Below are 15,105 nucleotides of genomic sequence, written 5' to 3' on the forward strand. Positions count from 1 at the left end.
TTATACATTAAAGGAATCAAAATATACACAAAAATTAACCAAAATTAAATTGCCTCCTAATTTATTCAGACCAGCTTTCTTCCTGAACCTGGACATGCTGTTACCATTGTCTGGAATTTGAGACCTTCACAACCACAATCTACTCTTCAAATCTGCTCCAGACGTCTCTCCCCCACGCTTCTCACCCCACTCCACCCCGACAAAAAATCAAAATAAAACAAAAAACTCTCTTCTAGCCACAGTCACCTGTTCTTGTCATGTCTGTCTGGTTTTCTACAGCTCTGGGCCTCAGTTTCACTATCAGCACAAATAAGGGGTGGGCTCGACAACCTCAAAAATTCTCTCCGAGTCTGCAATTGCACTGTTCCTCCCTTCTGCTTCATGGAATCCTCTTACTCCCTTCAAGGACCACCTTAAGTGCCACAATAGTTTACAATGATCTGTATACTCTAAAAACCTGTAAATGTAACCAGACACAGCTGTAAAGTGACATTTAAGGGAAACAATTTTACTTTCAAAAATGCAGCTAGCCTCCTAAAGAATAGAGACTCGTCTGATGGCTCAGTTATTTCCCAAAGCACCTCTCAAAAAAACACATATGGAACTACTCAATAAATCCAAGTCAAATTATATTTTCAATAGTGGAAAAAGGTTTCAAAAATCATTGACCTCAACTCCTACCTTAAAAAACTAGAAAAGAGCACATTAAACCCAAAGTAAGTAGAAAAAAGGAAACAACAAGGAAAGAAATCAATGAAATGGGAAACAGAAAAGAGGAAAAAAAAATTAGTGACCAGATGCCGACTCTTTGAGAAGACTGATGAAATTGATAAATCTCTAGATAAAATGATTAGAAAAAAGACACAAATTACCAACATCTGGAAGAAGAAAGGGAAAACCACTATAGATCCCAGAAATACCAAAAGGGTAACAGGGAAACACCAGGAAATACTTCATGCCAAGAAGTTTGACAACTAAAATAATGGGACAATGTGTATACATTTTTTTGGTTTTCGTTTTTTGGGGGGAGGTAATTAGGGTTACTTTTGTATTTTTAATTAATTTTTTTTTTCTTCAATGTGGAGCTACCGAGGATTGAACCCAGGACTTTGTGCACGCTAAGCACGCACTCTACCACTGAGCTATACCCTCCCCGGGACAATGTGTTTAAAAGATATACATAAACTATTAAAGTTCATTCAAGGAGAAACAATAACCTGAATAGACCTCTATCTATTAAAGAAATTGAACTTGTAGTTAAAAATATCTCACAAAGAAAACACAGCTTCACTGGTGAATTCTACAAAATATTAAAAAACAAATAAACAAACAAAGAAACAAACAAAAGACAATATAGATCAAAGGAACAGAGAATCCTGACAAATGCAATTCACTGGAGAAAAAAACTGTCTTCTCAGCAAGTGGTGCCAAGACCAACTGGATGTCCACACGTAAAAATAATGAACTACAATCCATATCTTGCACCATGTAAGAAAATTAACTCAAAATGGATCACAGAGTGGGTGGGAAAAAATTGCAAATCACTTATCCATTAAGACTTGTAACTAAATTTTAGAACAAATTCCCAAAACTGAATAAGAAAACAAACCACCCAATTTTTTTTTAAATGGTCAAGAGATCTGGACACGTTCCCAAAGATATACAGGTGGCATGAGCACATCAAAGATGCTTAATACCATCAGTCACTAGGGAAATGCCACAATGCAATGCCACTACCCAGTTATTAGAGAGAGTACGATTTAATACAAAAATCGACAATACCAAGTGCCGACAGGATGCAGAACCAGAACTTGCATCCTTTGCTAGTGAAGGTGAAAACGGCACAGCCACTCTGGAAAAGAGTTTGGTAATTTCTTATAAAGTTAAGCACCCAGCAGTCCTACTCTTGGGTATTAACCCAAATGAAATGAAAACTTACCAAAAACCTGTATACAAATGCTTCTAGGGCCCTGAGGGCCAAGAACTGGAAACTACCTAAGAAAGGCCCTTCAAACAGTTCAGTGAATAAATAAACAGTGGACACGCACCCAGTGGAAGACTACCCAGAACTAAAAAGCAGTGAGTGAGCTGCTGACGAAGGATGCTCAAATGCATTCCGCTAGTGACAGAAGCCGCACTGAAAAGGCTAACGTGTGTATGATTACATGAAGTTCTGGAAAAGGCAAAACTATAGTCACAAAGAAAAAAAAAATCAGTGGTTGCCACAGATTAGAGGGAAGGAATGATTACAAGGAGCATGTAGAAATTTGGGCGGAAGACAGAACTGTATCTTGAGTATAGTTACACAACTACATGCCCTCGATAAAAGTCAAAGAACCATACACTAAAATAGCTGAATTCTATTGTATGCAAATGAGATATTAATAAAACTACATATATTTAGTTTTCCCATCCAGTAACATGCCATGCCTCTACATTTCTTTAAGACTTCAAAAAAGTTTTGCAGGGGGTAGGGTACAGCTCAGTGGTAGGGCACATGCTTAGCATGCACAAGGTCCTGGGTTCAGAACCTCAGTACATCCATTAAAAAGTTTTGCAATTTCTCATTCAGGTTACATATATTTGTGTCTATTGCTAACGTTTATTTATTTTTGGTTAAAGCATAACTACATCTGTAAATTTATCACCCTGTGACATCACTGTTCCATCCCTCACTAACCCTTCCTCTCTGATGTCCGTACCCTTAGTTTTTCTAGCACTTATTACTATGATATTGGTTTTATTTTTGTTGTATCCTCTAACACAGTCACTAGAAGGGTTTTCCTACATTTTACACCTTCTCAGGGGAAGGAGTGTTACTGTCTCCTACTGTCTGTATTTGCACATTATAAAATTCAATATATAGATTCAAGGCAACTATAATTCATTATTAGACATTCCTTTTCCTGACATAAAATAATGCCCTCTGTTCCTGGTTTTGCTCTGAAGTCTACGTTAGACTTGAGGTGACTTTAATTGGTGCTTTCTTTCCGCACATATTTGGTTGAGGGAATGCCGATCACCGTGCTGCTACAGTTCTTCTGCTTTGAGACATTGCTCTTGTAAGTGGCGTACGATTATATTAGGTTCTGTTATTTATGGGGGGGCGGGTAAAGAGATTTATATTTACTGCTGTATTTGATGTTACACATTTTCTGACTTTCTGAAGCCTTCCTTGATGTATAACAAAAGAACAGAGGAATACGGGGTTTAGGACATTGACAGTAGATAGTAGAAATGACAGACTATGAAATCTAAACCACACAAGGAAGAAAGTGAAGTCGGTACTGATAATACACAGGGGAAAAGCAGAACCACCAATGGACCGGAGATGTAAATGGCGTCAAAGAACACGGTCAGGAGGCTTACTGCCAGAACTGCCAACAAGGAAGGATTCTGCAACAGAGTTTCTGAAAACTATTTGAAGAAAAGGTAATTTCAGAGGGAAGCAAAGTCTAGGGTGTCGGAGCGTGAGAAGAGAAGATGAAGGATCTGAGAGATAAAGGGGCTGGTTTATCATGAAAAACTAGGAGATACCCCAGGATTACAGCAGGGCCTGAGGCAGAGAGGAAATGTGGCCGGGGCCAGACCCATCACGGAAGGAGGAGGGGAACCCAGAAGAGAGCTGCCACAAGCCATGAGGGCAGGCAGAGCAGGTGCAGTGTTCTCAAGGGGTAAAGAGTAATGATGGTCCAGCTGATGCCCTGCGAGAAAGGACAGGGCCCCATCGCCCAGCACACAGGATCTGAGTGATGGGGCCATCCTCAGTGAGTGGGCTGAAACCCCATCCTCAGGGGAAAGCCAAGTTTCAGTTACAGACCAGAGGAAAATAAAACAGTCAGTGAAGACACTGAATGTGTAGGGAAGTCTGCACATCAGAGTGGGAGTTACCGAAGGCAAAATGAAAAGAGAGCATTACGGAAATGAAGACATGACTGGGAAACCGAGGAAATGAGGAGCTGTGGATGTCACTCTAAGAGTCCAGGAAGACGGCAGAATCTCAGGTCATAAATACTCATGTGGCCCAAGCAGGTGGCCCCTGTAACAATTGTTACAGCAAAATTTGCCTTTATATCTGCCTAGGTCAACAGAAGGTTGCGAGCAGTGTTGGCCGCTACTGAGTGGAAGCTGGCTTGGGTGGGAGGCCACGGTGAGCCATGGGGAGCAGAGGAGGAGGAGTACGTGGTGGGGGAGCCTGGGGCAGCAGCAGCCTTAGGCCCTCTCGCGTGATTTCGTCCACTGGGGCGGAGGTCTCCATGCTCCTGGACTCAGTTTCTAACACATAGGGCTGCAAATGAGCAGTCTGAGCCCAACGACTCCCTTTCCACTGAGAGCATCTAATTTTGCCCTGTCCACACCATGCTCTGTAAGACTAGGCATGTGTCTCGGTTCAGTCTTCCTGCCTAATTCTTTTAACTTTCACATGGAAGTTTATTACTGTGGATGAGAACATGTCACACTGCCTGGCGTTTGAAACCTAGCTCTTACTATCTACATTTTCTTGGTCAGGGGAGGAGGGTATAGCTCAAGTGGTAGACTGCTTGCTTAGCATGCAGGAGGTCCCTGGGTTCAACCCCACTACCCCCTCCAAGAATAAATAAATAAGCCTACTTACTACACCCCGTCAAAACAAACAAACAAACCAAGACCACCAACTACATTTTCTTGGTCAAGTTATGTAACTTTCTGTGCCTCAGTGAAACAGGGACAGCAGTTCTAGTCACCTTTTAGGACTGTCATTGTGGATTAAATAACACACAGATAGCACTTAGCCCAGAGCCTGGCTCATAATACTGTTTTTGGTATTAATCATTATGCCATTTGCTGGTAAGCCCCATCTTCCTCATTCTGTATTCATATATAACCCAGTAATGGGGCAGTAACTATTCCATTAGGCTCAATCCAGCATTCATCCTGCCAAGAGTTTCAGAAAATTCTATTTCTTTCATCAAATGTATTTATTTTTCCTCCCAGTTTCATGTCATCTATAAATTTTATGGACATGCATCATACAGCTTTAGGTATGCTGACTGGGATGTTGGAAAGGGCACCAACCCCTCGGTGCACACCTGACACCTAGCCAACCTCGATCACTAACCAGCACCTCAAGCCCAACTTTTCAGCAGACAGCCACGAGGACGTCGCAGAAGGCTATATGCAATGCCATGCACAAGTCCTCATTCTCTGTTAACACTGTCTCCTGTATTTCCCTTCCTACTTAGCCTAAAGTAATGTGATGAACATTTTCAGGCTGTTTTCAGACTGTTAACAACAGAGTCTAGAATCTTTCCTGGTAGGTATGTTAAGCTCATGAGTGTGGAACCTCTTCCCCTTTTTAAAAATTAGAATTCTATATGTGAGCTCATCCCAGCCTTCTGGAAACTCCCCTTCTACATAATACTTTAAAGGCCAAGGGGTCAATAATCTCAATTGTGAGAATGTATTTATTTAGACCAAGAAATATGGATTCAATTACAGAAGGAGTGTACTTTCGCCAATTTCTTCTCCCATATAAGGCAAAGTTTGCTCATTCATACAAGTGCTTTTCTGCATATAAAGATCATCCTTCTTTACAGAGACAGACTCAGACACCAACAGAAAAGCTGATGATTCTTCTTTCTCCACTGTCTAACAGCAATTTATCATAGCCATGGCCATTTCTTAACATTCTTTGGCTCTGAACCTAAGGAAAGGTTATTAAATTTAATCTTTTTTTTTAAAGCCTAAGCTCATTTTGGACTCTGAACCTCTCCTTATGAAACCATGCCACTGTTCTAGTCTTTAAGCTCTTTCTGTTCTGCTTCAGAGGACCTGATATATAATAAGCATCCAAGTGATACCTGAGCAGGAAATGGCTCTTGTACTTGTGAACTCCCTCCCCCTGCCTTAGACCCGGCACCCAGGCAGCCTTTCATGACCTGTGATTTGATGGGTGGATGTAGCATTCTCTGTTTTCCAAAGATCACGGGACTGTTTCAGAAGAACCTCACAGATTTTATTATACCTTATAGAATTTATTTTTTAAAAAATAAAAGGAGAGAGACGGAGAGTAATTACAGATTTTACATAGTGCTAGGAAGTCCTATGTTTAAACGCAGTCTTGTTGAGCAATAATGTTAAATGCATTCAAAACTGCTACCTTCTAGTTTTCGAAAAAAAGTCCATCCCTCCACAAACCACTGTGTATGAAGCCCTAATTCAAACGAATGACTCTTCAAATTTTTATTTCATTCTAAATCCAAAAGAAAACAGTCAACCAACTTGACACATGCTGATTAACTTTTGTTGTGTCCTTTTTCATGAATGTAAATAAAAAATATTTTTTAAGCTTTCTTTTCCCCAATGACGCATCCACTTTTCCTATTATTCTTCCCGTTGGTTTTTAAAACTAATGCATTTGAGCTTTGATTATACTGGCTTCTGGTGGAGATTAAATGTATATAAAAACTAGATGCTTTCTAACATAAAAATTAACACGAAGTATGTGTGAAGCAACAGGCATAATTACCAGCTGCCTACAGAAAATGGCTATATCCTGCGATAAAAACAACCAAGTAAATAATAAAAAATAAAAAAATAAAATGGCCATATTGCCCACTCTAATCTTAAGAATTCATAATTTTTCTACAATAATCATCTTCTATTTTTCTTTTAATCTTTTTTTCCTTTTTTTAATGGAGGTACTGAGGGTTGAACCCAAGACCTCATGTGTGCTAAGTATGTGTTCTACCACAGAGTTATACCCATCACATCCTTTTTAATCTTTAAAAAATAAAAAACTTAAAGCCCTCTATAGAAGATTGATATTAAAAAAAACAAATTATATTTAAGAATTTCTGAGTATTTAGTATTCTGACATTTCCAGTTACCTTGAAGCATGCATCTGTAAGCAGATTCAGAGATAGCATAGATGTGAGGAGGCATCTCGTGACGTTTCTTCCCTCTGTACATTTCAATAATGTTCTCAGAGTAAATTGGAAGATTCTTGTAAGGATTTATGACTACACAGAAGAGTCCAGAATAAGTCTAGAATAGATAAAAATAAAATATAGTGTTAAAATCAGAAACAGAAACAACTGTGTATATCAGACAGAATACAATCAGGAGACAAACCACACAGTAATCCTGCACAATTAATCTATCCCTAAAATTAAATCGAGCCCATAACGGGCAATTCCAAACCACAAGTTGTTCTCCCACAGATAGCTTATTAAGTAGTACTTTCCCAGAGTCAATTTCCTCATCTGTCAAATGCAAATAATAATATATACTTCATGGCTTCACAGAGCCATTGTTTAAACAATATGTCATTTGCCTTTTCATACTCATTCTCTCACGAGTGTCTAAGGTGTGAAAAGTTCATTAAAGTTTCAGATTCCACGTTGCAGCTAATCTTTAAGGAAATACGATTTGTCAAGTTTGGGCACAGTATCAAAGAGGAATATCCATAATTATCTTAAAAGATTATTATTAAAGAGATATTTTTCTCTTCTGATTTTTTTGGGGGGAAAATACTGTTTTTTTCCATAAAAATAATTTATGACAACTTGTTATATGTTTATTTTTAAATGAATTGATAAATATTTGAAAATTTTATGTTAATTTCTAAGCACAGTCAATAACTCATGTAAACAAAAGCTCTTTGGGGCCCTCAATAATTCCTAAGAGCCGCCAGTCTAGAAGACACAAACTTTACTGATAGATAGGGTGAATCATTACTCAGAATTAATACTGTGAGCACTTTTGCCTTTTGGGGTTTTTGAATTCACACAGAATGATTTCTGAGAACTGACTCTGGGAGTTATGGGAAAAACAAGAGCGGTCAGGATTGCTGCCAGATGCTCGGGCCTCACTGGGGCTGAGGACACTAGGAGCGGACCTCTTCCTTCGGGTGATTCGGGGAGACCACATCTAAAGGCAAGAGGACCCCAGAAAAGGGGTCGAGTGGTAATGTTGGGCTCCACGCCTACTCCCCAGGGAGTCCGGAGGGGACTCCAACCTCCGCGGGGGCCAGAAAGGCTGAAACCTTCGGCAGCGGCCACCAGAAGGCGCTCTCGAGCCCACTCTATTCTGAACGCTGAAACGGGGAGAGAGGATGCCCAAAAGTTTCAGTGATCAGAGCCACCTCTAGAGCTGTTCTCCTTTATCTCTGCTCCCCTCCCACTGGAGGCCGAATGGATTTCCGATCTAGATTAGCACTCGGGAAGAGGACAAAGGCAGGGGAGGGCTCCGCCCAGAGCTTACCGATTTGGGCTGTTTGCCTGACTTCTGCACTGACCAGATGGACACCGCCCCTGTTTGCCTGGGGCCGCTGTAATGACGTGCCCCACCTTGCTGACCCGGGGTCTACAGCCGGGGGACCGTCCAGCATCACATCCCTGAGAAATGGGGCTGGCTCTCAGGCCTCCCACCCTCACAGCCTGGCTCCTTCTACCAACCGAACCTCCTGTCTAACTAGCTCTGCTCTCTCTGACGCCCACGGGACAAAAAGGCAACGAGGGACACAAAAACAGAGATTTGACTAAGGGTGAGAAAACCAAAGAGAGGCAGTCTCAACATTTATATCTTTTATTGCATTTAATTTATACATAGTAAATTCGACAAATCCTAGCTCCACATCCCAATGAATTGTTACATAAACAGCCTCCACTTTTTTATTCAGAAATGAGATAACTGTCTATCACAAAGCTACAAATTCTGCCCTTCACTTTCTTTTGTAAGAGGCAAATAATTACAGGCTGGCCAAAACAACAACTCCAAGAAAATTAAAATACGCAAATCCAGATCAACATCCCATGGCATGTAAGGCATGGTAACACATCATAACAATGACATCTGTAATCAGAAATCATCCCAACATGTGTGTCTACCATGTGCTGGGTACTTTTCTGAGGAGTAGGATTACAAAGATGAATAAGTCTCACAAATATGAGTAAGTCATCAAAAAACAAGGTTGAATAATCATCAGTGTCCTCTGCTTGCCAAAGAGAAGCAGTAATACGAGTTTCAGTGGGAATGCTAAATGGAAGTGCCGAAGGAGCTAAACTTCTGCCTCGAAAATCAGCTCAAATGTTGGGCTCCTGCACAACTGATAACTGAACCAGGACTGTATCACTTTTGTCTTCCCCACGGTATATGGCAGGAGGGCATTATGTCATTAAAATAATTTCTCTGGAGGCCGTAAGTTCATATTAAACTTCATTATTAAGTATCTGAATACCCACACAAGGTATTAATTAAGCACCTTCAAGAAACATACGCTCTAGGTATGAAACAAGACAATGTACTGTGCCTGTACACCAGAAATTGACACAACATTGTAAACTGACTATACTTCATTAAAAAAAAAAAAGACACAATAAGGCACTACAAAGAGAATGGTACAAAAAAAAAAAAAGAGAGAGATGAACAGGTATCACAAACAGCAGAGACACTTGGGAGTGGCACACGTAAGAAACCCCGGGCACTCAAAGTCACGGCCATCTTGTCAGAAACTGTAAAACCAGGTGCAAAGTCCAGACCTAGATGACCTTTGATGTTCTTTTTAAAGATGATCGGGTCGAAAGGAGGCATAAAGGAATTGCCATTAACATGGGATGACTGTAAAACTTGGTGGCAGGGTATATCCACGACACAGTGGAGAGCGGTCGAGCTGACAACAGTTTGGACCATGGAAAGTGAGAGAAGAGCCCAGAGAGGCAAACGAAACCATTTAGATGTTGTCCTCTCCGGGCGGCTGAGCATCAGGGGAGAAGAGTGATGGACGGAAAGAGGTCTTTCTGAAAAAGTATAAATCTGGCAGCCACGTGGAAAATGGATTGAAAGGGCAAGAGGTGAGAAGCAGGAGGCTCAGATGTCTCCACCGGTCCTAGCACAGTGACTGGCCGGGATGCAAGAAGAGAAAGACACAGACGGAGGTGGGATGAGTCACGGACAAAGCAGGATGGAGACTCAGCAGTACTTGGAACCCAGAACAGAGAAAAATCACTCAAGACACAAGTTACAGATGATGCCAAGGTTGTCAAGCTTTAGAGCCTGGAAAGGCCACTGTCAAACAGGAGAATCATTTGATTTGCGGGGAAAGATAATGAATCCCCTTTTAACATCCTGAGACTGTGCTTAAAAGGAGATGCATTACAACAGGGGAGCCCAGGAGAATACCTCAGGAACAGCTGGAAATACCGGAATCCTAAAGCCAAGAGAACATTTTAATGAACTGCAAAGGCTGGAGGAATAAGTCTGCAAAGGTTTTTAGACACCAAGTAACGTTATTATATACCTTACCTGAGAGAGACAGACAAAAAGACTTGCACAAAAACTTGCAATTTTTTAGAAACCCTGTGCTGCGCTGTGCCTCCAGGCTCCCATCTGTGCTGATCACTGCCTGGAACCCCCGCCTCCTGCCCAGTGCTGGGAAATTTTACTCATCCTTTAGTGTCAGGCCTCCAGTTAAGAAAGCAGAGATATGCACACGTTATCATTTCATGGCTTTGAAGGATTAGAGAAGCAGGAAGTGGAGGCAGGTGTAGATGTCAATGCAACGGAGCAGCTACGACAGTCTCCTATTAGGAACAGGGTACTGAGCGGGGAACATTGCACAATCCTAAGAGCTCTCAGAAGCAAGCAGACCTCCACCCGAAAGGAAAGGAGAGAAGAAAGACTAATTCACCCACACCATTTGCAAAACCTAGATTAAATTCATTATGTGAATTTTTTTTAAAATGACAACCTTATATAATAAGGAAAAAATCATCACCCAGAATATTCAGGGAAATGACCTGTGGACATTCTCTACAAAATGCTAAAAAAAAAAAAAAAAAGCTAAAAGAAAACTTTAGGCAATAGATTTGACTGCAACAGAATGTAATATAACACAGACTCTTAAAGAAAAGTAAAGCAAAAATAAAATAATAAAAAGTACAAAGATAAAATCAATTTAAAATACTTAGGAAAAATGAATACTGACAGCAGAGAAACGATAACAAAAATTTTAATTGTTATTGCTTCTTTGGGAAAAAAAGGTCAAAATTCTGTAAAAAGAACAATAATCAAAAATAAACTTGAAGACGGGATGGTATAGCTTAGTGGTAGAGCACGTGCTTAGCATGCATGAGGTCCTGTGTTCAATCCCCAGCACCTCCATTAAAAAATAAATAAATGAAAATAAACAAACCTAGTTACCCCCAAAAAAAACAAAAAAAAAATTAATTTTAAATAAATAAAATCAATTTGAAGAAAATTGCGCGCACGCGTGTGTGTGTGTGTGAGGCAGGTAATATGCAATGAGTTAACAGAATTCATCAAGCTAATAAACACCGAAGGTGTGATGACATTAGACTATCAGCATCTTGTTCCCTCATCAAATGATGCTTCAGGATAGCACCCATCACCGGCACTAAAACTCTAGGTGAATGGCAAACACTCCTGTGTAAAAGGCACAAATCAGGCCGATAAAACCCAAAATGACTCACTGAAGCATCTCAACATCACCAAGTGAGAGACAACCCGGCCTCCTGGGCCTCCTGAATCCAAATCGGATCAAGCCTCTGGACTACCAGTTTACAGGAAGCACCCAGGAATGCAAAATCCAGAATATGGGAAATTCTACAACACAATAGACTTTTGTTTCTTTTTAAAAAAAAGGTGAGTCATATAGAAGAGAAATAACAACCAATTATAATATATTGACCTTGTTTGGATCCCGACTTGAATAGGCCAACTATAATATACAATTATGAGACATTAGGAAAATCTGATCAGTGACTGACTATTTGATGGTACAGTTACTGCTATTTTCTTTTTAGGCAGATAATAGTTACAAGTCCCCAAAACTGTTGCTAAGAAAGCAAGTAAATAAGCAGAGCTTCCAGCAGCATGTAAGGCCACCCAGGAGGACAGCAAGCACCCCAGGCTTTCAGCTGGGACCCTGAATGCTACACCTAAGAGTTTAGAGTATACCAGAAACAGACCAGCCCAAAGCCCAGCTGGGAAGGATGTAAAGGCCTGACTGACCTACGCATGCTCGTCTCAACCTAACTGCCTGGTCAGAGCAAAATTCTAGAATGAGCTTGATGTCATCCAGGGCCTCAAACTGCCTTTACAATTTCTTATATACAATAATTGGCACATAAATTGCGACTAAAATCCAAATTATGTGGGTCCCCTGTGAGTCTACTTTTATTGCCTTGTATTATTATCTTGGATAATAATATGTGCAACTAATTAAAATACATGATTGAGATTAGTTAAATTGATAAACCTCTGGTGAGACATTTTAAAAAGCGTAGAACAGATGATCAGTTTCAGGAATGAGAGAGAACATCACTACAAATCCTACATGAAACAAGAGGGTATTATGAACAACCTTGTGTCAATAAATTTCAAATTTTACATGGAACAGACAAAATCCTAGGAAAAACTCAGTTATCAAAACTGATACCAAAAATCTTAAATCTGAAAAGTTCTATATCTATGGAAGAAAACTTTCCCACAAAGAAAACTGTAACATTGTTTTAAAAAGAAATAACATTAATCCTATCCAAACTTTTCCTGAAAAAAACACAAAGATGAAACATTCCCTGATTCATTTTATAAAGCCAGCATAATCTTGATAGCAAAATATGACAAGGACATTGTAAGAAAGGAAAATTTTAAGTCAATCTCACTCATGAATATAGATGCAAAAATTCTAAACAAAATATTAGCAAACACAATCTGGGAATCCAGTAATATATAAAAAGAATACTTGGTCTTTACGAGATGAGTTTAACACTAAAAAATATAGTATATAATTTACTATGATAACAAAATAACCAGAAAAATCGCACTATCATCTCATCAGATACTGGAAAAACATTTGATAAATTAATATCCAAACAGGACTTTTAAAAATGCATCCATGCAGGATAAAAACTAGGAATATAAGGAAACTTCCTTTAATCTGCTGAAAGAATACTCAAAACAAAACAAATCATTCTAAATAGTGAAATATTGAAAGCTTTCCCTCTGACATCAGGAATGATACGAAGATGCCTCCAATCACCACTACTGTTCAGCAAATATTTACTGGAGGTCCTAGGCAATGCTGTAAAGCAGTATATATGAATCGGAAAGGAAAAAATAAAACTGTCAGTATTTGCAAACAACAGAAGCATGTTCAATACAATATTCAAAAGAATCTTCAGCTAACCTATTACAATCAGTAAGTAAACTTAAGTAAAGTCGGTGAATATAAAGTCAATATACAGACATTAATTGTAAAAAACCATGGTAACCGTATTTCTACATCATTATGTAGAAATACAACTTAACAACTTAAAAGCAACATTTAAAACACCACTTAAATAGTATTAAAAAATCTAATACCTAAAAATAAATCCAACAAAAGAAGCACACAGACTCTCAAACAACAACAACAACAAAAAACCCAAAAAACAAACCTAAAACATTTGGAGAAAAATTAAGAACTAAATAAATAGGTATACTCATGAACTAGAAGATCAAATATTGTAAAGATCTCATTTCTCCCCCAAACTGATCTATAGAATCAACAAAATCCCAATCAAAATTCCAACAAGGTTGTGTGTGTATGTGTGTGTGTTATGTATGTATGTCTGTCTGTGTATGAAAAACTGACAAGCGGGTTCTAAAATTACACTGAAATGCAAAAGACCTAACAGCCAAAACAATCCTAAAGAACAAAAATGAGACACCTTATCATACTGGACACGACATAGTATAAAGCTGTAATAATCAAGACAATGTAATATTAGCCCAAGGACAGGCGCACAGACCCGTGAAACAGAATAGGGAGTCAAGGGCACATTTATGAGCACCTGGCACCTGATTTATGACAAAGCGGCACTTCAGAGCAGTGGAGAGGGCTATGTTTCAGTACATGGCACTGGGTCAACTGAATAGCTGTTGCAGGGGGGTAATTAATCTTACCCATACCTTCTACCATACACAGAATTCAACTCCAAATGGAAGTGAGGCTGACCCTAAGAAACAGATCATCAAATTCCCTTCACTGGCTTCAAACCGAGTTAGGCAATGGGAGAAGTCAGCAGGAGACAGGGTGAGGGGGAAGATGAAGGCAGGATGTTTATTCCCCAGGCCGCTTGCTCCCTGCCAGTTGTCAGCTTCCCTCTACAGAAGGTCACAATTCCCACCAGGAAGCCCTCTCCACACAGCCATCCTCTCCCACTGGAGACGGAACAGCACTTTGCTCCTTTAAAGATCAAGATGGATCCAGGGCTCCTGGCCGTCACCAGTGCCAGCATACGGCAGGATTTCTGCATTTGTTATGCTCACATATTTGTAAATCATCCCCTTATTAAATTAGCAGAATACCTAGTTTGAAGGCCTTCTATTTCCTGCTGGAATCTGACTAACTTAGGCATCATCTAGAAAAGCTGAAGATAGGAGTTAAAGATAGGCATGTCCTATACAACCCAGAAATTCCATTCTTAGTTACACACCTCCCAGAAAAAGGCCATGCTTTTGTGCACGTGCGCATGTTTAAAGCTGTTTGCTGAAACAATGTTTGTAACAGCCCCAAACTGGAAAAAAAAAATGTCCAGAAACAGCTGAGCGGGTCAAATAAATTGGGTCAAAAAAATCTTACGATGGAACATTACGTTCCAACAAAAATGAATGAAATACTCAAACTTTTACAGTTCAGGGCCCTTTATCACTCTTAGAAATTGTTAATGAGACCAAAGATCTTTTGTTTTATATATTTATATATAAATATATGTACATACATATATATATGAATAAACTGAGTTTTAAAACTTGTATTTATTTAAAATACATGTTAATATAAATAACATCTCTTATGAAAAATAACCTCTCATTTTCCAAGATAAAAGTGAGAAAAGTGGTACTATTTTATATTTTTGCAAATCTTTCATTGTCTGGCTTAATAGAAAACAGCTCAATTTTCATATCTATTTCTGCATTCAATCTATTGGACGTGGTTTTTACTGAAGTATATAAAGAAAATTATCCTTATACCAACTTATACCAATAGTTCTTCTGACTATTATTTAGCTGGAAAAGGGAGTAGTTAAGTCTTTCCAGGTAATTGTAGGTCTTCTCCTT

General features: G+C 39.3%; 1 protein-coding gene across 1 annotated transcript in view; it reads right to left on the bottom strand.

Moving 5' to 3' along the window:
* Positions 1–15,105, bottom strand: part of MYH10 (myosin heavy chain 10) — a 119,206-nt gene that overhangs the window by 92,924 nt on the left and 11,177 nt on the right. Inside the window, 1 exon segment of the mRNA XM_032498764.1 lies at positions 6,870–7,026. Coding sequence (XP_032354655.1) covers positions 6,870–7,026 — 157 coding nt within the window.

This window comes from Camelus ferus, chromosome 16 (genome assembly GCF_009834535.1).
Source record: "Camelus ferus isolate YT-003-E chromosome 16, BCGSAC_Cfer_1.0, whole genome shotgun sequence".
NCBI lineage: Eukaryota > Metazoa > Chordata > Mammalia > Artiodactyla > Camelidae > Camelus > Camelus ferus.